Raw genomic sequence first — 26,742 nt, 5'->3', positions numbered from 1 at the left:
CTTTAGGAGAAGTCCTGACTCCTGATAAATCTACAGCAGGCACATCATCATCCTCTGTCACAGCCCGGGGCTCTCAGGGCATTTCTCCAGCTGGGGAAAAAAAATAAAATAAAAATCAGTCAGTAAAGGTGAGAGATTTTGGACAAGCTCTTCCCAGAGCTGCAAAGGTGGTTTTATTCCCGGCTGGAATCCCAGCGAGTTCACCCCGCGCTGAGGGAGCTCCCGGGGCTCAGGGCCTCGGAGCTTTTTAACTTCATCCCCCAATTCTCCGGGCGTGAAAACTTCTGGATGTGAACAAAGACACGGCGGCTACAGCCGTGCTGATTGCAGCTCTCCTAATTGATTTATTTTCCCTAATTAATTTATATTTACAATGCCGAGGCCGGGGCTGTGCTGGCCGTGTCCGCCCTCAGAGGGGACAAGCAGCGGCGCCCTTCTCGCTGGAGTTTTCCTTGTCACCCCCGTATTTCCAGCGGGGTTTATCGCCGACACGGGTCACTTCCATGGCGACATCGCTGTCGCGGTTTGCACACTCAGGGCAGGATCCGCATCCCACCGGGAATTTGTGCGGATTAAACTCGCTCCTGCACCGCGGTGCCCGTGACTTCGCTGAGGGCGGGACGCGCCTCCCCAGCGCCCCCGCCAGCCCGAAGCGCCTCGGGAACGCCTCGTTTGGCCGTAAATCCTCCCCAAATGGGTGTCCCGCGACATTTCCTCGTAAAAATAAGGAACAAACCGGCGGAAAATGGGCGGGAAGGGCGCAGGGAAAACCCCCCGCGCTGAGCTGGTACATTCCCCGTCCCCCCCGTCCCGGCGCGATGGGCTCGCCTGCTCCGCCCCGCCCACCCGGCGCTGGCCACGCCCCCAGCCCTTGTTGCTAAGCAACAGCGATGGCGGCTCAGTGATCGTTGCTACGCGACAACGCCATCGCAGTGCGCCGGAAGTGACTCGGTGCCCCCGGAAGTGCGCAAGCGAAGGAGAACACGGAAGCGCCATGGGATGCGATGGCGGCACCATCCCCAAGCGGCACGAGCTGGTCAAGGGGCCCCGCAAAGTCGAGAAGGTCCTGAGGGGGCTCCGTGATGGGCGGAGAGGGAGGCCGGGCCCGTTCCGCGCTGCTGTGGGCTGGACATGGCGCTCCTGGCGCTGCAGCATCGGGGCAGCGCCGCGGGCGGCCCGCGGGGCCCTGTGTGTGTGCGGTGTGCGCTGGTGGCGGCTGCAAGGCGGAGTCCTGTGACTCGTGGAGCGGGTTGGACATCGAGTTCAACAAGGCCAAGGGCCGGGTCTTGCAGTGGGGTCACAACAGCCCCCGGAGCGCCCCGGGCTGGGAACGGAGCCGGGGGCGGTGACAGCGGCTGGAGCCCCGCGGGACAGGAGGCCACCGCCTGTTCCAGCCATGTGTGACAGCGGGGCCAGCGACTGTCCCCTGTGCTGGCACTGCTCAGGGCCCCTGGGTGCTCCGTCCAGTTCTGGATCCTCGTGGTCAGAGAGTCCTGGAGGGGCTGGAGCCCAGGAGGGGCTGAGGGAGCTGGAATGGGCTCAGCCTGGAGAAAAGGAGCTCAGGGGGAATTTCTGGCTCTGCACAAGTCCCTGCCAGGAGGGGACAGGATTTGGGATCTGCTCCCAGGGAACAGGGACAGGAGCAGAGGGAACAGCCTCAGGCTGGGCCAGGGGAGGCTCAGAGGGGACAGCAGCAGGAATTTCCCCATGGAAAGGGTGGGCAGGGATTGGAACTGCCCAGGGAGGTGGTGCAGAACTGATCATGAATTTTGCCAGATAACTTCCTCTGAAGTAATTTTGCTAATTAACTTTGAGTGCACAAAGCAGGTTTGGTAAGAAACCTCGGGATTTGATGAATGCTTCCAGTATGACCTGATTTCAGCTTAAATAATCCACAAATATTTTTAAATAACGAATGTTTTTCTCCCTCCAGGTTGACAAAGTTGCTGAATTGGTGGCCAGGTGGTTCTACTGTGCCCTGAGCCAGGAGAAGCTGCGTCGGCCCATCGTGGCCTGTGAGCTGGGCAGGTGGGAATGTTTCCCTGGACACCTCAGGAGCCAATGATAAATACTAAATATTAATTAGAAATACAAAAATTAACACAAACTACATATTACAATTTTAATATCTTGTTCAGATTAATTGTAATTAATATTATATTACACATATATCTATTTAAATATATAATATAGTTTATATTTTAGTGTATCTTTTATAATTTTTATAATTATAAATTCACTATTTATTTTATAATATTTTGTTTTATTAATATATATTTGATGTTTATATTTACATTTTTGCTTATATTTATACTTATATTTATGTTTACACTTACATTTATTATATTATTAATTATAAATACAAAATCTATATTAATACTAATTACAAATGCTAAATTATAAATTATAGATAAAAAACATTGTGGCAACCCAGTATAACCAGTGGGATTTTTACCTTACAGGTTATACAACAAAGATGCCATCCTTGAGTATTTGTTGGACAAATCCCCTGATAAAAGCCCCATGGAATCTGCAGCCCACATCAAGAGCATTAAGGTAAACTGGTTGTGTTTAATGTGAGAAGTTAAAATAAATGTTAAAATCCATCAGCCACGCTGTAAAATCTCCATTTTCTCGTGCTCCCACTATGGATTAAAGTGTTCAAATAACAAAACACAGTGGGGAAAAGAAAAATGAAAGATTGTTATGGTGGCTCAAAAATCATTGAGGAAAAAGAGCTGCAGGTTTGTGTTTTGTGTTTTTATCCTGCAGAACGTGACAGAGCTGCAGCTGGTGGATAACCCAGCCTGGGCTGGGGACAAGGAGAGCATCAAGGGGGACAAGTACGATGACCTGCAGGCTGCTCGCTTCATCTGCCCCGTGGTGGGGCTGGAGATGAACGGGAGGCACAGGTGGGTGCTCAGGGCTGGAGAAGTGGCCACAGAGCAGGGAGAAGTGAATGGAAAATGGGAATCATGTGCTCAGCCAGGGTTTGGTGAGGAATATCTGTCTGCATTTCAGATTTCCAGCTTGAACTTTCGAGAGTTCAAGAGGTTTCTGGGTGTTGTATTGAAGAGGAGAGATGAAAGTACCTTTTCCTGAATAAATCTGGATGTAAAATGAAGGAGTAGAGGGCAATGCTGGCAGGGAAAAAGTGCCAGAAAATGTTGTCTGGGGGCTGAAGCACAGGAGATGGGATGTGACCTCCCTCTGGGTCACATCAAGCAGTTGGAATCATGGATAGGTTTGGGTTGGGAAGGACTTTAAAGCTCCTCCAGTGCCACCCCTGCCATGGGCAGGGCACCTTCCACTGTCCCAGGCAGCTCCAAGCCCCATCCAGCCTGGCCTTGGGCAGTGCTCTGCACCCTCAGAGTAAAGAATTCCTCCCCAATATCCCACCCAAACCTCCTCTCTGGCAGCCTGAAGCCATTCTCTGTGTCCTGTCCCTCCATCCCTTGTCCAAACTCTCTCTCCACCTTTCCTGCAGCTCCTTCAGGCCACACTGAGCTCACCCCAAAGCTTCTCCTCTCCAGGTGAACAATCCCAATTCTTTTTGCTTTATCTCAGTTTTCTTAGCCTGAAATTTGGCCCCAGCACGTCTCAGCCTTTCCTCATGGGACAGATGCTCCATTCTACCCGTGCCTGTGTTGGGATCACACTGGAGATGGATTGTGTGTATTTTATTGCTCTGGGGCAGGGAATTTCCTCACAGCCTGCTTTGGGCAGAGCAGCAACTTCTTTGGCACCTGAGGGATGAGAAGAGGAGGAAGAGTTCACAGCTTAATGGCTGCAGAGAATTTCTTCCCCCAGAGAGGGATTGGCCAGGAGATACTCAAGATAAAAAACCAAAACACCTATTGTGGTTTAATGTACCCAATATTTTTCATTCAATTCTTACATCGTGCTAATTAATAATATATTCATTACTACTTAAACATGCTGATAGTTTGATTAGGTGCAAGAACTTGGAAAGAAGGTGGGCTGTGACCTGCCAGCTCTGCACAGATTAGTTTTCTTAAAAATCATTGTTTGTTGTCTTTTCTTGGCAGGTTTTGCTTCCTGAGAAACTGCGGCTGTGTGTTCTCTGAGCGTGCTCTCAAAGAAATCAAAGCAGAAGTTTGTCACAAGGTGAGTTTTTCCAGCTGTTGGGCCACGTGTGTGTTCATACAATTGCACTCGCTGCACTGAAAAGGGAGTTTTTATTGAACTTTGTAAGAGTTCTGTTCTAGGATGGCCTCAAGGATTTCTTCATGGCCTTTCTTAATTTAAAAAAATGATCCTAAATAATTATAAAAAATCAGTATTGTTGTTTGCAGAGTTTGATTTTGCAGGAGCTACTTTAGAATTTCCTTTTTTTTCCCCAATATTTGGTACTAATTTGAGTTTTTAAAAGGGTGATTGGTTTGGTTTTGGAGGTTTTGCTTGGTTGGTAATTTTTTTTCCTGAATGCACATAGCTTGTTTAATCAATACCTGTTCTGTGGTTAAATTGGTTGTATTATCAGGTTATATTTTGACCCCTGTATTTTAAAAGGATATTGGATGTTGCTTTTTAATATTTTTGGTTGAGCCCAACTTTGTAGAATTCTCAGCAGTTCAATGAATTCTTGTAAAAAATCCTGACTTGGTTTCACATTGCTGATCTCATTGTAGAGGTATTTTTGTAGCTAAGGGCAATGATAAAATGAACAAATACTCTTTATTCCTATCACTACTTTCATTATCAGCAAAATTTGTGGTGAGAGTTGCCACACTTGGGCAGTTACTTAATTTCTCTGAACGCCCTGCTGTTGGATAAAATATGGAATACATTTATATTAAACAAGACCTGGGAAGGGAACACTTTTGTCTTGGTAAATTGTTGATTATTGTAAGGTTTAATCTCATATTGCTGCTTTCAGTGCTCATTTTGTTCTGTCCTAATGGCTTTGTTTCCTTTTGGTAGAAACTCATTTATTTTTAATGAGAGGTTTTTTTGCTTCTAAATTTTTGTTGATGGATGGGTGTAACCAGAGCATAAAATGCAAGAATGAGATGTTTTGTCCATGATTGAGCCAGTCTGATAATCTTATACAGACCAAATGAATCCCACATGTTTTTCCTTGGCTTTTTTTTTTTTTTCCAGTAATGAACATTGAGCATAGAGCTGGAAATTCTTTACAATATTCAGAAAGATTCTTCTGGAAGCAATTAAATGGATATATTATTTAGTGTCTCATCCTCTCCTGAGTGGATTGTGATGCACAAGGACAGTGGTAACCAGCTGAGAGAACACACAGATGAAGGGCAAAGAGTGATTTGGTAGAATTTTGGGTGTGTTCTGGTGCTGTTCCCCTTCAGAATCAAGGAGTAGAACTCTTCCAAACAGGAGCAGAGGGAAGTCTGTGCTTTGTGGTCTCTCAGTTTGTTTATGTCCAAAGCACTAATTAGCAGCACATTGTGCATTTCTGCACCAATGGGACATAGAGGACAATTAATGAAGAAGAAAAAAATATATTATTGTATATTCTCAGACTGGAATCTTGTATTAATGAGCAGAATCCTCTTCTGACAATGTTAATACAAAAGTTCAGAAGTGCAGAATGTTTGAATGTTGTGGGCTGTCTCATAAGTGTTTCTGCTGGTGCTAATTATTGCATTTTAGTAATTACAATGATTCTGAAGCAAGATCCATTCTGTGAGCCCCTGGTGAGCCACATCATTTTCCTTTTCCTGGCCTTGCCACTTTGTGTGTGGCCTTCTGTGTGTGCTGTGGGACTTTGGAGAGTGACATGAGGAGGGTTCAGACAGGAAGATCCTGTCTTGCCTTGGCACTCTGCAGCAGAATCTGTGTTTTCACCTCACCCCAGAGGTTTGCAGTGGGTGTCACAGTGGAGCAGGGTCAGTGCTGCAGCTCTGGGCCATTCCCATCAATCCACAAGTTTGGGATTTTAGGAGAACTCTCCATGAGCTCTTTTCCTGGGTGTGCCCTTTTCCTCCCCTGTAACCAGCAGGGATTTCCCACAGGACTTGGGAGAGAGGAGCTGGAATGATGCACTGAAAATATTCCCCAGGGAACAGCCAGAGCTCTCACTGCTCACTTCTGAGCTCAGTTCTTGCTGTGGCAGCTCACACAGGGAGAAACAGGGAAATCCTTTGGCCCAGTGGTGAGCAGCTCACCAAAGAAGTGTTTAGGAAGAGGCAGGATGTGTGTGCAGGTTTTGTCTGACTGAAGGACATGGGAAACACCAGGATGAGGGAAGATGGAGCATTCCAGCATTTCCATAGTCCTGGATTTGGAGGGGTTTATGGAGTCTAAGGACTTTTCCCTCAGAGTTCTCCTTCTTCTGCCTCAAAAAAAAAAACAAAAAACAAAAAAACAACCTTCCCATGAAGAGCTGGCAGTATAAAATAAATGTATTTATCTGCTTTACTGGAATAGTTAGACTGGATTGGTACTGGGGAAAGGCACAGGAATGGGTGGGGTCCATTAGCAACTGTAATTAATGTGTGAGGCCATTCTTTTAAGTGCTTTGCCTTGAAAACAAGATCTTTCTTCACAATTTAAACAGCATTTTGAAGAGTTCTCCTTAAAGAATAGCATTCAAATGGGAGAATTTTAAGCCAAAGGAGCAGTCAGACACTGGAGCAGTGTTGAGAGAAAGAGAGATTGTCTCTCACTGCCTGCAGGGTAAATGCTTTGAACTGTCTTGCCAAAATATAAAACTCCTTGTGTTTCAAAGATTTGTTGAAAGAGCAGTGAGAATTTTTTTAGTGCTGCTTTAATTTGGAGAGCATGATTGGTAGATGAAGTGCTGGGGACAAGTTTTGGGCCTTCTACTTACACTTAAAAGGGTTGAAAAGAGCTTTTGTCTGAAACAGAGCAACTTAGGAGTGCAAATACATCTTGTAAGACATTTTTACACAGCAGTGGATTTGGTCCGAGCCATATTTTTGAACTTTTGATCCGTAAGAAGGGAAAATTTAAACTCTCAACACTGTCACATGTTAAAATGTGACTCAGTCACATTGCAGTCAGCAGGCAGAGAAATAATTTTGCTTCCAGATGTGGATTCTTTAGCAGCAGCTCTGCAGATTGGGATTTCTGCTGCCTCCTGTTCCTCAGGAAGAATTACTTCTGATGGAAATTACCAGTTTAAAACTTGCTCTTTGGAGCAAGGTGTTTTTCCTTCTCCAGCAGGCTGAAATGAAAAGAACAAGCAGGATTTTTGTGTGTCTGATGGGATGTTGGAGATGGCAACTCTGTGGTGATCTGTGTAGGTCTGGGCATTTTGATGTGCCCAAATATTTTGGAATTTTTGTTCCAGCTGGTTTGCAGGTCCTTGCATGGGCAGTCTTTGGGGTGTGCTGATTGGAAGTCTGCTATTTGACAGAAATGATGCTTCAGTTTGGAAGCTGACTCTCTAAGAAGATCCTGTGGATGTAAAATATGCTACAAGTGGTGTGGGGACAGGATGGAGGTGATGGAATTGGTGCTGGAAATCCTTCTGGGAGTCACTTTGAAAGTCAAGGACAGGATCACCTTTAAAATGGACTTTCTTGGATCATTTCAAAGTTTATTTTGGACTCGTTTTCAGAGTCAACTAAACACAGACTTGAAATAGTGCCCCAACTATTAAGCTCTGTGCCATATCAAACACTTAACCCCATGTTTAATTTAGATATGAGGCTTTTTGAAACAGGATTTATGCCCGTGGCTGTCACATCCAGAGCTCTGCGTGCAGCAGTGGTTCCTGGAACCAGGGTCACTTTGGCACTTTCTGCTCTTATGGCACCAAAATTAACAAATATTTGCTGAGGTCTGAAAGTTGTGATTGATTAACTCTTAACATAATAACACAGAATTCATGAGTGTTTCAAGGAGGTGATGTGGTCATAGTAATCACAATAATGAGCTGAATACCGTTTCTTACTACTTGAGAATGGTTTAATGATGATCTTCCTGTAATTTTGTTTCAAATACAAAATCCTTGAAGCAAAGAGGGGTCATGCTGCAAAGATATTCCTAGACTGACATGGGTAAAGTCACACCAAAATTGTATTTTCAGAGGCCTTTTCGTGCAGGTTTTTTTGCCTGGTTCAATTTCTGCAAAAGGAGCCCATGACAGACAGTGCCTGGCTGTTGAATTTTTCATTTTAATTCAATTTGGAAGTGATGCACCACAATTGTTCTGCGTGGTGGTGCCAGGGGTGAAAGCTGGAGACTGGATTTGCTGCAATGATGGCAATAAGAAATGTCTCATTCCCGTTTTAAAAGACATCACGGAGTGAATAAATGCTGGCAGTGCCCTACAGTGGACTGGAGAGAAATTAATTATGAATATTGCTATGATTAATCCATGCCAGAGACCCATTAGCTTCAGTAATGGTTTGGAGAGAGACTCTCAACAAGCTCAGCATGAACATGTGCCTGGCTTTTATTTTCCTTTTCTTTTTTAGTTTTACTTCCCTCCATAAAAAAAAGGATCTCCAGCAATATTTAGCCACAGGATAAGTCCTGGATTATCCATGAAACTGAGCACAAGCCTTTGGGTTGAGTTTGTAAATAAATAGGGACCAGATGGCCTTTCTTTAGGTTAAAGTTCATTTGCAAGAAATGATGTTTCCAATAAACTTGTGTGGGAAAATGAGGAGTAAAGTTCCAGCAACCTGGGAAAAAGATTGTAACAAGAAACTTTCATGTCCTGTTACGGGGTCGTTTGGTTTTTTGTGGGAATGGGCTCAATCTGTAGCCAGCTTTCTTGTAAAAACTCAGGAATGTTTTGGGCCCATATTGAAGATCACAGATTGCTCCTTTTAAATTTTATTTTCATTTATTTAGTTAGTTTTTTATATATAATTCGCAGTTTTTAATGCAGTGAGGCATCCTGGTCCCTGCCAGGTGTTACTCCACTTGCTGCAGGCTCTTTGCTTCTCTCAGTCAGGTACACTGGGATGGAAAAATACTTGAAAAATGGCTTTTTGCTCACATTTTCCCTGTCTCCTTACCTTAAACTCCTGCAGAGACTCAGAACAGAGACTTGGAGAAGAAGATGTGTTGCAGGATCCTTCTGTTATTAGGAGCCAAGCCTGGGAAGGGCAGCAGTGATGTTGCCACGCTGCAAAATGAAATTAGGGCTGCAGCTGCCCATGGGGAATAAAAACAAACCCACAACCCCAGTGGCATGGGCTGTGTCACAAACTGGTCGTCACTTATGTCCAAGCTCTGAAATTTTAGCATCAACTTTAGTATTCAAAACATTTCACTTTAATTTGTTGTTTCTCCGTATTTTATCTTCGTTCAGTCACTGCTTCCATTTTATTGTTTTCACACCAGTTAGCCATGCTCTGGCTGTGAACATGAAGAATATTGACTAAGCAAGTCAATAAGAAGTAAATATTATTTACTTTTTTTTTTTTTTTTTTAACAATAAGAAGTAAATTCATAATGGATTATGAACTTCCCCCCTTGCCTTCAGCAGAGATTCAGACATTCTTGGGGCACTAACCCATTAATTCATAATGGATTATGAATTTTTTTCTACCAGAATAAATAAAACCCATTTATTTAGTGAGTGCAGCACTGTGCTCTACCCTTGATGCACAGAATGCTGCCTGTAAATATCCTTTTTTTCTGATTTTTTTCCTGATGCTTTCTGCCAGGAAATGCTGCCCAGAGTGATCTGGGCTCACGCATGCAGCTGCATGTCAAAGTGGCTGCACTGCTGCAGTGAGGAATATTGACTAAATAATTCCATAATATGGATTATGAACTTCCCTCTTTGCTTTCAGCAGAGATTCAGACATTCCTGGGGAATTAACCCATTAATTCATAATGGATAATGAACTTCCCTCTTTACTTTCAGCAGAGATTCAGACATTCCTGGGGAATTAACCCATCGCTGCTGGAATGAATAAATAAAACCCGTTTATTGAGTACAGCACAGTGCCCTACCCTCGACGCACAGCGCGATGCCTGTAAAGATCCTTTTTTTCCTGCTGTTTTCTGCCAGGAAACGCCGCCCATCAGCTGAGGAGTGACCTGGGCTCACACGTGCAGCTGCATGTCCAAGGGGCTGGGCTGCTGCAGGCGCCAGTGCTGCTGCACGGGCACCTGAGCCTGGCGCAGCGCCCGCAGCCGCAGCCGCCTCTCCAGGCACTCCAGCGCCAGCGGGTCCCTGCCGGCCTCGAACTTGTTGGCAAACAGATGGGGGGACTCAATGATCCACTGCAGATCCCCCAGGCCGAAAATGCAGATGTCTCTGACGTAACGACCTGCAGGGATGGATTGGAGAGGTGTGGCAGAGGCAGGGAGATGAACAGAAGAGGGTTTTTTTGGTTTTTTTTTATAAAGCGTTTTTTTTTTTTTTTTTTCACCTTTTGGTTTCTGCACAGAAATCGAGCGTTATCCTCCAGCTACAGTATTATAAAGACAAGGGTTTGGGGTTATGTTTTATAGAAATAGGTGTTTGTTACTTCCAGCTGCTTCCCATGTTCTGCTGAATAAAATCTTACAGCTGGGCATCAGATGGTCTGATTCCCTACTGGGATTCCCTGCTCAGTCACACCTTAGAGTGTGACTGTTTTTAATTGTTTCTGCATGCTTTCCATGCATTTCTCTTCTTTTTTTATTGCTGTTCAAATTGAAGGGCTTGAACGCAGTGTTGATGGAAGTACCTGACAAACATCCTCCTTCCTGAGAACTGATCAAATTAGTGCATTGCTAATTAGGGGCTGGAAGAAGGGTTGTCAGTGTATGGATACTGTGCTCATCTCAAAATATATAAAACATGTAACTAATACATTAATATAACCTATGTCTCAAAATCTCCTTAATTGGATATAGTGCAGTAATTTATAGGGCGCCTTGTTTTATTTAACACTTCCAAAATAAATTATATATGACCACTGAGGCACATTTAATAGCTGGCTTCAATAATATGTAATCACCAATTAATGCTCATCAGCGAACCAAATGTAAGTTTGTGATCAAAATTCACATTACCTTTGCAGCCTTTGTGTGAGAGTCCTTCTTGATCTTTCCATTTAATGGCTCTTAGGTCTCCTTGCCAGCCTGCATTGGGTGTAGCCCCTGGAGCATCTTTAAAAACAAAAGGCTCTGATAAAATTCTGTCCTCCTCATTACAAGGAAAATTTTCACTGCTGGACACTTCTTAACTGCAGTCATGTTAAGTATTTATTTGCAGGTTAAGTATTTATTTGCAGGTATTTGTGCCATAAGAGCGGGTTATCATTCTCAGTATTATTACTTTTCTTTTTAATTACTCTTTGAGAGCAAAAGCTTTCATGCAGGAAAAAACTTCTTTTTAACCAGCATTTTTCTAACTCCTGGTCTGCACTGAAGCAGGAGTTTCCTACATTGTTTCTCAGCCACCACATGTGACTGTTCAAAGCTGAAAAACTGACTTTATTTCTGCAATTCAGAGCTGTTCAGCTCCGAGCTGCAGCTCAAAGCCTCTCCTCTCCTTGCCCTGCTGGGATTATTTGTGGCAGAAATATTGTTACAGTTCTGCTTGTTTAATTTTGGTTGAGGTTGGGATGAAAGATATGGGAAACATGAAGTCGAGTTTAGTTTTGGTTGTTCATTAGATCTTATTTATTTATAGTATTTATAGTTTGAGCTTTGATTTGCTAGTTAGAGAAAGGAGGTTAAATGGAGACTTTTTATTTCTTACTAGGAGTCCCAACAAAGTGCCCAACTCTTACCAGGTAAACGATTGAGGGTGACCCAGTAGTGCTCATCAGGGCTGTAGGTGTCCCTGGACCACTCCAGCAGAGCTTTTGCCCGGGCATCACTCAGTGTAAACTGCACAAACTCCTTGGTCAGGATGTAATAGGCACTGCCAAAATAAATGGTCAGGTTGTGTGGAGGCTGAGCTTTCCTGATCTTTGCTGGGTACACGTAGGGCACCCCAGAGTGGACGTACTCCCTGTAGCTGACCTCTGTCCTGTGCTTCACGTGGAGGGGTTGCACTATCCCAGGGGTGATGTTTTTACCATTCCATTTGCTTTTGATGTATTGGATGATTTCTTTATTTGTTTTCAGCGGGTAATCTTGACCACACAGATTAATAACATAGTTCCACTGAACTTTGGAGTTAACGAGGTCTCTCATGCAATTAATATCAGCCTGTAATCTTGAAAACCCCGCATAAACAACGTGCTCCGTTTTGGAGGAAATAAAAATATTTTCGAAGCAGTTAACGATGTTCTGTACAGCAGTTTTGTAATCTCTGGGTGACTTCTCATCGACGTGGATGCAGTAAATATTCTGAGGCATATAAATAGCTCTCAGCAGCCTCACAAACATTTCCAGCTCCTTGTGAATCGTAATAATGTAGGCCAAGGAGAAATTCCCTTCTTCCTCTGACAGTGGTTTGGTGATAAAATGCAGATTCTCCAGGACTGTGGGGCAGCTGCAGGAAGTCTGAAGGCAGCTGAGTGCTGCTTTGGGCTGGTAGGACTTCTGACAAAAGTTTCCAATTTTCAAGGCTGCAGGTTTGCCCACAAAAAGAGCCGAGCAAAGTTCATCTGGGTAGAAACCACACTCTGCTCTTTTGACACGGAATTTTTGGTCATTGGACTCGTCATAAAGTGGAACCTTCAGGTAAATGAAGGTGTAGATGAACGTACAGACAGCAACACACACTAAAAATCTGGATTTCTTTCCATGAAGTGGGTTCATCTTTTACTTGCAGATCCTGGCTTCTTACCATAGTCCAATTAAACATTCAGATCATCTGGAAGGAAAAGTGAGATAGAGGGAGAGAACTTTTCTGTCTGTTTTTTCAACAGATGCCGTGTTAGCGGTGCATTTACAAATGTTGGGATTACTACAGGAGGAACTGTGTGTGCCCAACTGAGTGCACTCAGCCCCTGGGAATGCAGAGCCACCAGGCAGGAATTTTGTCTTTCCAGGACACAAATGATCTCCAAACGGTACAAAAGAACCCAAAAATGGCTCTGAATTGTTCCCTGCTTGACCAAGGGGGGCTCAGGTGGGAGTTTCCTGTGCTCTGGGGGCTGAGGAACAGCTGCTGCTGAGATTTCCTCAAGGCCTGGGAAACTTGAAGTTCCGCCAGAGGATCAGAATCCAGTAAATTAAATCAACAGAAAATTTATTAAATAAACAGAAGGAAGAGACTAAAACACAATCCACAAATTACACTGGGTTTTATCCTTATAAAGTCAGCAAATGTTTCTGACTCTTGAGATTTTTTTTTTTTTCCCTTCTGACATCTTTGTGCTTTGGAAAACTGAACAAGGAGAGAACACTCATTTCTTATTTTTGGTATTTGTGCATTCCCTGAGATAAGCACACAAATGCCACCACTGGCAGTCTGAGATAACCCATTTCCAGCAGTATTAGCACAGGAAGATTTTCCATTGTGGTTTTTTTTTTCCCTTACCTTTACCTTGTTGAACAGTCAAGAAGGACAAGAGTGCAGCAGTCCTGAATCCCACAGCAATTACATGAAGCCTTTCTCCTTGAAGCACTTGGTATCAAAATTCCTAGAGGAAAATACCAAGGAGAAGGTCCATCAGCTGCCATTAAGCTTAACAGTTAATTTCCTTAAAAATTTTAATGGTAATTAATTTTCTGTTCTTTTATTCAGTGAATTTTTTAAAACAAAATTTGCATTTCACCTTGAAATATTTTACACTTTGCAGCTGTCAAAAATCATGAAGTATTTGGCTTTACACGGGAACAGAGAAAAACAGATTTTAAATAAAGGTAGCTTCATTAGAGGAATGCTGCTGTGGTTAGGAGGCTTGAAGTTTTCATTAGAAAGAAGTGGAAAATACTTCTTTTTAATAAAAAAATCAGTATCTCCCTTAAAAGCTTGCAAATAGAGAGAGCATTGTAGTTAAAGTAACAACGAGACATAAAATTCAAAAAGCATTAAGAACACAAACTGAACGGAGGGAAGGGATCCTTCATATTCCCACATTTTTAAGATTTTATGAGGCTGTTGGGAAAGAATGTATTTATCTTTTGCTCCTTACTGGTATGCATTGGATTTCATGCTGGAATGGTGCCTCTTTTCCACTGAGCATTCCAGAAAGGAGAGCTGTTGTGTGCTTTAGGTGGAGGGCTCATCCATTTTCCTGGGATGTTCTTCCAGCAGCTCAAAGAAAAACATGAGGAAATCAGCTCCCAGGAGAAGATTTTTTGCCTTTGAGCTCCTCAGGGATCCATTTACTGGGTAAACAACCTTGATGGGAGCGTTGCATCCATCTGAGCAAAAAGCTGCAGCCGGTCGAGTCCGTGTCAACCTTTGGATGCTGTGCAGAAAGCAGGAGAACAGCGATGCCACTGCAAGGTGAAAAGCAGGATTTTTTTTTGCATTAGAAATGAAATCCATCCTGTGCCAGAACCCAGAGGGGGTTTCTGTGAGAGCCACAGGGGCTGGAATTGGGGAAACACCGACTTCTGTGCAGTTGGACTCGGACAAACTCTTTATTCTCAGGGAATAATTGGCAGGAGGAACATTGAGATTCCTCTGAATTAGTGAAATGTCATGAGACCTCTGGGATATATCACAGGGAAGGTTCACTCTGAATATAAGAATTACACTAAAAACAGCAGGCAGCTATAGAAGTATTTGGGATTTTATACCTGATTAAATATAAAACACCACCAAGATGGTGGGTTCAGTCCCTATACTGCATTTACTTGGGAGTTGAACCTTGTGCGTCCTTTCCAGCTCAAAATACTCTTTAAATCTGTCCAGAATGTGGGTGCTTGGCAGTTTTTTTCTTCCTTAAATACACTTTGGACAGGTTGCAAAGTGTAGTTCTATGGAGCCAAGCTGTAACCTCCTTGTTTCATCCACCTGAATTTTTATTACCCTTCAAGTAATAGCTTCTGGGGCTGTTTCAGGCTGTTAAGTGTTTACGATGGATTTTTTCCTACTGGACTGTGTGACATCTAGAAAACTGTATTTTTATGGCAGCATAAAAGCACACAAACATCCCATAATCAGGTAAGAGGCAGCAATTCCTCTCCAGTGTTAACAAGTTTATGGGGAATGGCTAAAGGATGGAGCCTGGCCTGCAAGAACAGAATTTGACATCTTTGTGCCTCGAGGGGATATTATGGAATAAAAGCAATGGCTTTTTGGTAGTGTTTGACCAGATTTAAAGCTGCAATTGCAGCTGTCTGTGCCACTGGATATGAAATTTGTTATTTAGCAAGATCCTCTCAGCCCTGTCTGCTGGAAAGGATTATTCTCCCAAATTTCCTGGTGCCCTTGAGGAGCAAAAGCTCCTGTTGGGAATGTCCACTGTCCATAATAACCCTGTCTGGGACTATCCTGCCCCTGAGTCTTATGCAAGAGTGCCATGACAGGTATTTTTAGTTATCAGAATGTCTCTGAAACTCAGCATTTCTCACGGTATGCCCAAGTTTGCTAAATCTGGAGGATGGAGTCGTATGAATTTTTTAAACTCCTGCGAGTAGCGTGTGACATTCTTGGGGGGAAAAAGAAAAAAATAGGGATTTTCAAGCACCTTTGTGGATGCTTTGAAGGATATTACTTAGCAGAAAATTGTTGTAAGCCCAAGATCCTCGGTCTCAATTAACCAAGTAAACTCTAGAGGGAAGGAGGATGATGGGGATGCCTGGAAAAAGCCAGGGAAATGTCAGCTCAGCTCACCGAGCCCCCATTGGCACATCCCTGGCTGTGCATTCGGCACTGACAACTCCTTTTGCTTTTTGCTGGTTCTCCCCTGCCACTGCGTTCAGGATTGCATCACTGCACCTCTCGACACTCTGTTTTCTCTTTGCTTTTGCCAAATATTAAAGTTTAGATAAAGTTTGCTTCGCAATGAGCTCGTGATTTAGCGAGACAAATGACTTGGGAACGCTTCATCTTCTAATAAAATGCTGCAAAAGCATTAAATACTCATTTCAACCTTTTTTTATAGCTGATTTTTTTTTGTTTGTTGGAAAGGCATTTATGCAGGCATTAATGTAGACATTTTATAAACAGGGGAAGACTAATTCAGTCCTGTAAAAAAAATGTCAAAAGCAGTTCTTTTAAGTGCTTTTTCCATTGCTTTGCTTTCTGTTTATACGGGCGTCAGAATAAGGAGTCTGCTTCTGGATTTTGAGATGCCCTGAGTAAAAACATTTCTCCATCAAACCCAATTCTTTAACTCATTCTCACTCAAAACACTGCGTTAGAATTTACTGATACATAGACAGCAAATTTATGAAGTTTAATGTTTATCTTTGCCATTTTTGCCGTTACTTTTTTTTTTTGCTGCTTGTATGTTTGACCTCATAGTAATTTAAAACAAATACAATGAAAGCTATTTAAACCTTTAAGTCACAAAGCTGTAAAAAAAACCCCAGTAAGTTGCATAAACACTGTGATTTTCATAATACAATCAATCAGTAGTAATGACCTCCATCCTTCCGCGCATCAATCACAAGGCAAAGAAGGAAAAAAAAATAAAAATAAAAATCATAACCTCACTGCGGATCTGAGCGTTTTCGAAGTCAAATTACCACTTTTGCGTAAGGAAAAAAAAAAAAAAAAAAAAAAAAAGAGCCACAAAACCCAAAAAAACCCCAAATTCTGCGATGCGGTCGCCGCAGCCTTACCTCGTCCAGAATTAGCCAGGAGAAGGCAGCATAATAAAGACAAACGGCGGGTGTCATTGTCCTTCAGCAGGAGCTTGTCCCCTGGGCCGGGTTAACCATTAATTACCGGGATTGTTCGCATCCCGCCTGCCCGCAGCGCATAGCGAACATTCTTCTCCTGCGGGAATTCTCCGCGCCTTCCCGGGAAACTTCTCCTGCCGAGGGGAAAAAAAAAAAAAAAAGGGGTTGGGAGTGTAGGGAATATTAGCGGGAATAAATGGGAATAAAGCTGTGCTCTCCTCCCACGCCGAGCCTTTAACCCGTGTGCTGGGGGCACTGGGAGCACTGGGAGCCTGCCTCCTCCTCTTCCTCCTCCTCTTCCTCCTCCTCCTGCCCTTAACTCTTCATCTGCCAAAACTTTCCAGCCGGCAGCCGAGAATTCCAGCAGGGAATTGCTGCTGCCGGGCATTTCCAGTGGCTGGCAGCCGTAAAGAGAATAAATGAAGGAGATCTCCCTGAAACGACACGCCTCGCTCAGGATCAGCAGCTTGGCGTGAGTTAGAGTGAAGGTGTAAGTTAAAGGATTGAATGTGAGTGCCTCTTATAAAGGGAACCGCTTGTGCAAAAAGAGGAATCAAGGTCTGAGTGGGCCAAGGAGATAAGAAAAGGAAGGGTTGGAGTGTGACTGATGTTTTGTTTCCTTCTGTGAAATGGGGTCTGGTCCTGGTGGAGCCAGGAGAGGAGGAAGAGGTTGGAGTGTGGTTGCTGTGTCTGAACACTTCTGCAAGCAAAGGTCCAGCCCTGGTGGGCCAGGAAAATAAAAACTGATACACTGGGCTAGAAAAACAGAGTGTGGGGTAGTGGATAGGAAACAGAAGGGCAAGATGATAAAGCACAGCTATAAACGGAGTATAAGTCTTGTAGCAGTAACGTGAGGTGTGTGTGTGATGAGCATGTGTGGTAACCCTGAGATAAAGAAACCACAAGTTGGGAAAGACTCCAGCCCTTAAAACCATAACTTTTAGAGAAGGAAACAAACAAGGGGCAGACACCAGAACTGTAAAATTATAAATTTCTTTGTAAAATGAAGCACAGGCAGAGATGCACCAGGAGGGGTTAACCCCTGTGTGTTCTCTGGTGCCATAAAGGTGTTTCACCTCTCAGTACCTGCTTTGAACCATCCTGCACACACACTGTGTTTGCTGTTATTTTTGAGGTTCTTAGGGGGGTTAATAAGTGGGAAGTTGAGCTTTAAATGTGCTGGGATTGGGAGGAGACATCCTGGTAAAAATGCCGTGTTGGTCAGAAATAAATGGAGAGAAAACTGAATTTAAGGCATAGCTGCAAGTACAAAATTATCACTGATTTTAAGAGAAACTCTGTAAATTGAGGCTTTTTCTTGGACTTGTTTTGAAGTAGATGCTGCAGCTCCTGGGTGAAAGTGTGTGAACCACTGGGTGGGAAATTTCCACTGCTCCCAAGTTGTCCTTTACTCTCTGACCCATTGCATGTCTGGCTTGGGTGACAATGTAAAAGAACATGTTCAGCAGATCTTACACTCCTGAACTTTTAATGGCTAAACCTCTGGAAAATTCTCTCCCTTAAAACAAAATTTAGTTAACTGTGGCTAGCAAGAATAATCTTTAATACAGGAGTTTAGGTGGCTGGGACATGGACAGTGAGATGGTCCATGGATGTTCAGTCCTCTTCCTAAATATCCCTGTTTAATGTCCCTGTTAAATGTCCCACATGCAGGTTGTGGCCACCCATGTCCCATATCCTGGTGGGAATTGTGCATTTCCTACTAATGGTCATGTTCAGGAGGATTCACTGTTAAAATTTGGGAAAGAGCCTGTAGTTTTCTCTGAAGACATTAAACTGTAACACTGGTGTAAATATTTAGATGTGAAAATATATTTGTCTGTTGTTTTATTTGTATTACATTAAGGCTGGAGTAGTCATGCACAGAACTACATTTTAGATGATATTAAAAAAAATCAGTGTGTCAATGTAGTTTACAGCAAAAAATAATGTACAACTCTTGTCTTAGGCAGCTGAAGCTGCAAACTCTAGAATTCAGGAAGTCAGATTAGGAGTCCATTATTACTTTAAACATCCTGTATTTTATACTTTAGGAAAGATAAGAACTGTATCCTTTAGGAATGTCCTCTATTTAAGGTGCTAAGAACTACAGCAAGTCCCTTCATATGTATTTAAAGGCCCAAGATAAACAAGTTACAGCAGAATATAATATAATAAAACAAACATCTGCCCCTGTGATATAATAAAACAAACATCTGCCCCAAGACCTTAATTAATCTGAAGGAACAAACATCTGAATTTCCAAAACTGAAACTTCTTTCTGCTTTTTATCTCATTAAGCTGTTTGGAAGGGTATGGCCTTTGACATAATCCAATGTTGTCATGGCAAAAAATTTTCTGTTTCAGGAAATGGAAAGATTTCATTTCCCTCATTTCCTTGTTTCTTGTAAATACTTTTCAGTTTTGAACAATTCCACCTGTGTTTTGCAGATGGGAACTGGATTTGGTTGCTCTAATACTTAATTAAATTAGAGTCTACTGACAAAATATGTTTGAAAAGTGCTGTATTAGGGAACACCCTGGAAAAGAAATTGTGGGACTTCTAGAAATGAATTTGTGGGGCTTCTTCAGAATCAAATCAGCTGCCAGCTCCTGCCTCAGAATGAAGACTGAAATTCTTGATTTTGGAGCCTTCTCACTCCCAAGTGTGAGATCACACCAGGCTGGGATTTCTCAGGGAGCAGAAATGGAGAAATCTGGGTTACTCCCCCATTTCTTGTGTGTGACTTCTGCTGCTGCTGCTGCCTGCTGTCCTGGCCTCTCTCTAACTCCTGCTTCTCCTCTCAAGCTCCCACCACTTGGGCTCAGGGTCATTTTTGAAGCTGTGCTCAGCACTTGAGCAAAGTCCTGCCCGTGTGTCCTTCCATTTGCTTAATTCCTACTGCAAATACAGGAGTAACCTTTCTAAACCTTTGTTTAGAAAAAGAAGAGTAATGGCAGAGGCAGGATTATAAATTAATCTTGCAGATTAGCAGAAAGCTTCTGCATTTAACAGAATAACAACAACAAAAAGAAAAAACACCTCCCCAAACCAGCCAAACAACCAAAACCAAGAAAAACAAAACAACTGGGAAAAGAAAAAAAAAGGCAAATTGAGATCTTAGAGAAGAAAACATCGTGGTCAGTGTGCTGGTACATCAAATGGTTGCAAATGTGCACAGGGGAAACATCTGTGCCTTCAAGCATGAAACAAATGTGGAAGTACACAGAGCACATTACAGCCATTATCCAGATTAATTTATGAAAGTAGTTGGAAACTTGGGAGTGTTTGATAAATCAGATAAGGGTATGGTCTCTGTGATACAGCCCAGTGAGGCAGCAAGGCAAGGGTAATGAATTATTCTGCTTTTATGACCCCTTTTTATCTCCACAGTAAAATTTAAAAAATTAAAAATTAAAAAAAAAATGACAATAACAAATAAAACACCTTCATGTTTTCCTGTCTACCACGTGAAGAGCAAAATTTGCTCTGTATTCCACCTGTAGAGGAGTAACACCTTTGGTGTTGTCCCTGCTCACTGTAAAGGAACTGCTCCCATCAGTTGTTGCTTCTTATCTCACTAAGTTGAAAGACAAATTCTAGAGCAGAATGGCACCAAGGTCTTAATTATAACTAAAAATCAGAAAGTATTTTTGGGGTTTTAGCTGTGGGGTTCAGAAAATCGAGCAGAGTCTAATTAGGAATACTTCAAAGTTCATTTGTGCCAGTAAAACAAGGAACCCATTAACAGAAAATACACAAATGAAAAAAATAATTAGTTCAGAGTGTTGTTTATAGGAGACAGAAAAATAAATATGCGATTTTCTCCTTTCTTTTCTTTCATCAAGTGTGGAGTTCCCTTTCAAGAGGAAGATGTGATTGTCATTAATGGGAATAAAGAAGATGTGGAAATCCTGAAGAAAAGGATGGAGGAAAGAAGACTTAAAAGTAAATTAGAAAAGGTAAGACTTTTATATGTTATTTGTTATAAAATTGGAAGAATTGTTGTCTGCAATGAATCTGCTCTTAGATTTGCTGATCTTTACAAAGATGGAGGCATTTACTCCATGAGCTGTGTTGTATTTAAACACTACTTGGAAAAGCAATGGGGTTTATTTTTATGTGTAAAAGCCAATAACATCTTGAAATTTTACATCCTAAACTTCCTCCTGACCAGCAGGAAGTGCCTTGTGCACTCCAAACGGGTAAAATGGACTCTTGCAGCAATATTTTCAGGGTTTTTTTGAAATTAATTCATCCTAGTAATGAGCTACATCACCCCTGTGTTTCTTGTGGCAGTTCCTGATGACAGCACCCGTTTTTTTATCTTGTAAAATAAGATGTCTTTTATTGACCTCTGTCAGAAACAGGATGTTGGGATCTGTGCATCCCTGGGCTGGTGCTGTAAGAGTGTGGAGATTTATCACATTTTGTGGTTCTCACAGTCCTCAGCAAATCCTGCACCCCAATTCCCACCTCTGCACTTTTCTACCTGCCCAGGTAAAATGCGGTGGGAGTGAAATCCTTGCAGCTCTGCTGCACTGCCCTGTGAGCTGGGAGTTATGTGCTGCTGAGCTGTGAAATGACACTCCTGCATGTGGGAATTCTGTCAGCAGTGCTGTTCTCCCCTGAACTCCCTGGAGGATGCCAAAGCAAGCAAACCTTCAGTGCTGACTCAGGCCAGGGTGCTCAGACCGAGCTGGATCTCAGAACATCAATCCTCATCTGATGCTTTCAGCATCTGAGCCTTCACCTGGAGGTTTCATCCCTTGATTTTGCCATGCAAATATTTCCCTGGTTGGTTTTAAAATGCTTGTTTCCTTGCCAGGGAGCATATGATTCCTCCTCATCACAGGGGCTTTATTCATCTGTGCCAGTGCAGCATTGCTGGGCCTGGGCAATACATCAAAAGGATGGTTTATCCATAAAAATCCTGCTGTTCTCTTTCCTGTTTATCAAAGTCTCTGCATCTCGTGTCTGATAGCTTCTGGCATAAGACTGATAATCTCATGGTGTCTATTCAGATGTGGGTTTTTTTTTTTTTCGTCAGTACTTGATAGTTAAAAGTTTGGGGAAAAAATAAATTTACAATTTGTTGCTAGACCTTTGCTGATGTCAGCAGGTGAGTGAGTGGTTGGTTGCACTTGGTTTTCTTTAGAATCAGGGCCCTAACAAAACTCCTGTAGCTTTGAGTCAAGTAATTTTGAATAATGTGGAACGTGATGCTGCCCACAATTTCTGCACAGCAGAGTAGCTGAGTGTGCAGGGCTGCTGTGGCTTTTAGGGTGACAGCACCAAAGGACACAGTGTCCTGGGGCTCTGTGTGCCCTGGGGGAACATGCAAATGGCATTTGTTTGGTTAGTGGAGAATTACAGGACAGGATTTGCAAATCTCTCAGCCTCAAGTGGTGACCTTGGTGCCCCAGCTGGTCTCTGGGGCTAGAACCAGCCTTGGCTGTGTCTGCATCTCCTGAGGACTGGATCAGCACAATTCCCACTCTCCTGGCACTGCTGGCCAGATTCCCTTCCCTTCCCTTCCCTTCCCTTCCCTTCCCTTCCCTTCCCTTCCCTTCCCTTCCCTTCCCTTCCCTTCCCTTCCCTTCCCTTCCCTTCCCTTCCCTTCCCTTCCCTTCCCTTCCCTTCCCTTCCCTTCCCTTCCCTTCCCTTCCCTTCCCTTCCCTTCCCTTCCCTTCCCTTCCCTTCCCTTCCCTTCCCTTCCCTTCCCTTCCCTTCCCTTCCCTTCCCTTCCCTTCCCTTCCCTTCCCTTCCCTTCCCTTCCCTTCCCTTCCCTTCCCTTCCCTTCCCTTCCCTTCCCTTCCCTTCCCTTCCCTTCCCTTCCCTTCCCTTCCCTTCCCTTCCCTTCCCTTCCCGTGTTTGGGACCTGCTGTGTTTGGGGCAAGAAGCACAAACTCCTTTTCTTTATCCCCATGAGACCAAACATCAGGAAGATGGAGGTGGGACCAGAATTGGGAATGACCCAAGCTCAGCTGTCAGTGAGCCCATACCAAAATCTCTCTCTAATCTTTGTTACACCGAGTGAATTTATGCATCCATAGAGTTACAAACACTTGGGAAATGACTTTTCTTTGGATATTTTCAAACAGAATGGGTACGTTTTTCACCCCTGACAAAAGGTGGAAATCCCCTGCAGTGAGGTTCTCCTGAAGGCCAGGACAGGACCTCTGGAAGGTGATCCCTGCCCGTGGCAGGGTTGGAATGGGATGAGCTTTAAGGTTCTTCCCACCCAAAAATTCCCCGGCTCTGGCCGCAGGAGAGGCAGAGCCCTGATCCTCTGCCACCGCCTCCTGGGCTCAGCTTTGCAGCAACATTTGCTGTGGCATTTCTCCCTGGAGCATTAACCCTTGGCTTCATAGCAGAGGTTCTCCTGAGCTTTAGAACAGAATTAAATATATTTCTTTTCTTTGAGTTTCTGCAGCTGTCTTTAAAACATGTTCGCAATTCAGAATGTATCCAGTGAGAATAATGCTAATGACTGGTCTAATACCTCTTTCTTTCTAGGTAAATCAAAGCCAGTAATGGGGTTCTTCTTGTTTTTTTTCTGTGGTTTTTTTTCATCTGTACAAGCATAAATTAATTTGGAAAATCTGCTGCACAGATACTTTTTAAAAATTTGGATTAACTATTTGCATCTTTCCTTCCCAAGCAATCCTGCAAAGGGTCCAGTTATTCACAGGTACCCAGGAGGGATTTTTTTTATGGAATAAACAAAATTGAGTGGGTACAAGATTCCAGATTCTTCTGAAATCTTTATTGAAAAACATCTTTTTTGATTATAATTCATTGTGTCTTATTAATGTAGTGGAATTTACTGTCCTGCTGTGTGGGTTCAAATTAACAGTTAATGATAATAACACACCCCCCTTTCAAAGTGTGCAAACCAAAATAGGAAATCCAGACAAATCCAATTTTGTCCTGCACAATTTTCTTTAATGTAGCTGCAGGGTTCTCAAGATCATTCTTTTTTTCCATGTAGAAATAATAGGGAAAAAAATGTGGAAGGAAGAGTTCTACTGGGTAAGAAATAAAAACCTACTGAGTTCAATTGTGTGTCTGTCAAATAGGAGTTGGGGATTTTATCTCCTTTCAGTCCATTACCAGATTTCTGCTTGTGTTGTTTCAGAAATCAAAGAAAGGCAAGACAGCAGCAGCAGCTCCTCAGCAAGAGCCATCTGCAGGTAACACAGCTCCAAATTCTGCCACCTTCTGGGCCTTGGAGTCTTGAAGCTGTCAGAATTTCATTTTTCTGAGTTTTTTTAATTTTTTTAAAATTTTTTTTAGATTCTCCAGGTCCTTCAAAAGCTAAGAATGGAAAGGATTGTGTCAGCTCCAGCTCTGGGGAAAACAGGCAGATTATCTTCACCAAAAGTTCAGGTTGGTGGTTGATCCTGATGTGACCAATGGGACCAGATTTGTTTATGTCACTCTAACATTGCTACAAGTTGGGAACCTGATTTAATGGGATTGGAGAATCTTATTTACACAGCCATGGGTCTGGTGTATCTCTTTTCCTGGCTGTGAGGTAGTGGAGGAGAATTTGCAATTTCCTGATGTAAAGTTGATCAAAAACTCTGTTATGGCACTTTATCTGAATGAATTTTGTTAAAACCCCCTGATTATTTAACTTTTAATCCTCTGCTAATTTGCTGTTTGTCCTTGAGAACACTGGAATAGAACTTTAGGGTGCACTGATGAGCCTACAGCAGCCTTGAAGCTTTGAGTAAACTTGGCAGCCCTTAAATGCAAAGAATGTTGCCTTGTCTTTATTTAATATTTATTCTGCTATTTAATGTCCCCATACTGATATTTTCAAACAGAATAGGTACATTTTTCAGGTTAGTCGAGATTTCTCTGGGAAGAATTAAATCCTTCACTTCAAAAAATCAGAATAATTCGAAGAATCTGAGAATGATGATCTGTAGATAAACTGGGAGAAGCTGAAATTCCATCAGCCGTGCCTGACCTGCCCTCTACTGTCTGCTTTTATACAGGAGAGGCTTCTAAAAACATTTCATCCCAGATGAGGAGAATTGCTCCTGGAAGTTGAGCAACCTCGTGATTCTAATAATATTAATGATTTTTTTATTTTCTGAGGGTGTAAAAAAAAGAAAAAAAGCCTTTTGAAACTGTTTCTGTTGGGGTTGCACACCCAATTCTGTGAGGATTTTAGGGTTACACACAAAATTCTGTGAGGATTTGGGATGGCACACCCAATTCTGTGAGGATTTTGGGGTTACACACAATTCTGTGAGGATTTTGGGGTTACACACAAAATTCTGTGAGGATTTTGGGGTTACACACACAATTCTGTGAGGATTTGGGATGGCACACCCAATTCTGTGAGGATTTTGGGGTTGCACACCCAATTCTGTGACGATTAAAAATGATACCAGAAACAGAGGATGGGCATTCCCCACTACTGATCTAAAATGCTGCAGACTGTTGTTGTTGGTCATAACCTTGGAAAGAATCAAGGGAGCAGAGGCATTCCCTGGGGAAAGGTGTGGCACAAGATCTTTTTAGAGCTTTTTAGAGCTGATTTTTAGAGCTGGCATTTGAGAGCTGATTTCTAAACAATACTTCAGGCTGGTGGGGACTTCTGTGTTGCCAAAGAGCCATTTTTCACTTGGAGGAATAAATGTTGTCAGTACTGAATTGCAGTGCAAGAGATTTACAGAATTCCTCTCTCAAGTTTTCTAAATGTGTTTTGAGTTTTGTATTTTGATTTCTAAAAGCTGTCGAGTCCAGTTGTGGGAGGTATTTATGAGAGAGCTGAAAACTGTATATATTTTAATGTTCAAACACTGTTTTTTCCATCTTTATTTAAATACCTTTAGCCACTGTAAGCTGTCATGCTTTATTCTGTCCCTTTTTCCCCTCAGAGAATGGAAACCCACCAGCCCCAGGAAAAGGCAATAAAGCTTCCAGCAGCACCAAGAGATCCATTGCAGACAGCGAGGAGAAGTCGGAGGCTTACAAATCTATTTTTACAACTCACAGCTCAGCGAAACGTTCCAAGGAGGAGTGTTCCAACTGGGTTACTCACACAGCTTACTATTTCTGAAACCATGAGGAGCCTCAGTGGAGCCCCCAGGGCTCTGTCCCTGCCCCGTGGCTCTCTCTGGCCACCTCTGATACAGAACTTGTGCTGATCTCATCCTGTCTGCACTCCCTCTGTTTGTGGGTTGGTGATAAACCTGTTCATAGCTGGTCAATCTCTTTCAGCTTCTCCTCAATAAGAGGCAGAGCAGCAAGAATCCGTGTTGTAGCAGCAGATTTCATTGTGGAACGTTGGAATTTTTGCACAAAATTTCTGCTTTTCTCCTCCCAGTTGGATGTTGTCATCCTCAGTGTCCTCAGGAGGAGGAGAGAGGGAGAAGTTCCTGCTCTCCTCCTCTCTTGATTTGTGCCACCACTGTAATTACACTTTTCATGGTATTACTACAGAATTCCAACCTTCTGTAACTCTCTGACAGCAAAAAGAGAAATAATGTCTTTTTTTTTGTCAAGCTAATTCAGTAGAACTATATATTTCTAAAAGGTATTTTTTAATCATTTGCCTTTTGGCAGATGAGCAGATGAGAGCACAGTCATGAAAATGTTTGTGCAACTTTCTTGTCCATATTGTTGTAGCCTGTTTTTAACGGCAGAATATTTTTCCTTGTTCATGTTTGAATCCCATAATACCCACCTGCAATGACCAGAGGGAAGGCTGCAAGTTTTTTTCACTTTCTTCTCTCCCTCTTTTAAAATTGAAATCTGCTTTTCTCATCTTGGCACAAACTGAGCAGAATGGAAATGCAGAAGGCAGGAGGCTTTAAAAACCACTGCATGATGTTGCCTTGTTACCTTTGTATGTGAAAATGATTAATTATCCCTGTAATTTCTTTTTAAAAAGTGTCCCTATTTATAATTGGTGACCTGGAGATTCAAAATGCTGTATTGATATTTACATAGGTGGTCTCAATGATGCAAACAACTTGAATGAAACTGCTGGGATTTTATTATTAGTTTGATAGGTATAATTAAAAATTGGCTTGCTGTAGAATTTA

At 42.7% G+C, this 26,742-nt stretch overlaps 2 protein-coding genes across 5 annotated transcripts; one reads left to right on the top strand and one right to left on the bottom strand.

Annotated features, from left to right (window-relative positions):
* Nucleotides 1-947: 947 nt before the first annotated feature.
* LOC136368635 (replication termination factor 2-like) lies at nucleotides 948-26,742 on the top strand. The gene is made up of 9 exons (XM_066330980.1): nucleotides 948-1,063; nucleotides 1,934-2,028; nucleotides 2,463-2,556; nucleotides 2,773-2,912; nucleotides 4,050-4,128; nucleotides 20,521-20,634; nucleotides 23,814-23,868; nucleotides 23,972-24,064; nucleotides 25,573-26,742. The coding sequence occupies exons 1-9, from the start codon at nucleotides 995-997 to the stop codon at nucleotides 25,752-25,754; spliced, it is 921 nt and encodes a 306-aa protein (XP_066187077.1). The 5' UTR covers nucleotides 948-994; the 3' UTR covers nucleotides 25,755-26,742.
* Nucleotides 7,535-17,144, bottom strand: LOC136368629 (beta-1,3-galactosyl-O-glycosyl-glycoprotein beta-1,6-N-acetylglucosaminyltransferase 7-like). 4 transcript variants are annotated; one of them, XR_010744874.1, is made up of 7 exons: nucleotides 16,612-16,904; nucleotides 14,007-14,316; nucleotides 13,409-13,511; nucleotides 11,706-12,739; nucleotides 10,984-11,079; nucleotides 9,934-10,253; nucleotides 7,535-9,561 (listed from the first exon to the last, which is right to left on the bottom strand). XR_010744874.1 is itself a non-coding variant. In XM_066330970.1 (7 exons), exons 5-7 carry the CDS (start codon nucleotides 12,682-12,684, stop codon nucleotides 10,027-10,029), a joined length of 1,302 nt encoding a protein of 433 aa, XP_066187067.1. In that variant the 5' UTR covers nucleotides 12,685-12,739; nucleotides 13,409-13,511; nucleotides 14,007-14,316; nucleotides 16,612-16,805; nucleotides 16,992-17,144; the 3' UTR covers nucleotides 7,535-10,026. The 4 variants fall into 4 exon arrangements, 3 of the variants coding, with proteins under 3 accessions (XP_066187067.1, XP_066187069.1, XP_066187068.1); XM_066330970.1 differs by adding an exon at nucleotides 16,992-17,144 and having other exon boundaries at nucleotides 7,535-10,253; nucleotides 16,612-16,805; XM_066330972.1 differs by having other exon boundaries at nucleotides 7,535-10,253; nucleotides 14,007-14,128; nucleotides 14,216-14,316.

This window comes from Sylvia atricapilla, chromosome 16 (assembly GCF_009819655.1).
Source record: "Sylvia atricapilla isolate bSylAtr1 chromosome 16, bSylAtr1.pri, whole genome shotgun sequence".
Classification (NCBI taxonomy): Eukaryota; Metazoa; Chordata; class Aves; order Passeriformes; family Sylviidae; genus Sylvia; species Sylvia atricapilla.
Note: the sequence above shows the minus strand (reverse complement) of the source record. Positions and strands in the feature narration are given on the sequence as shown.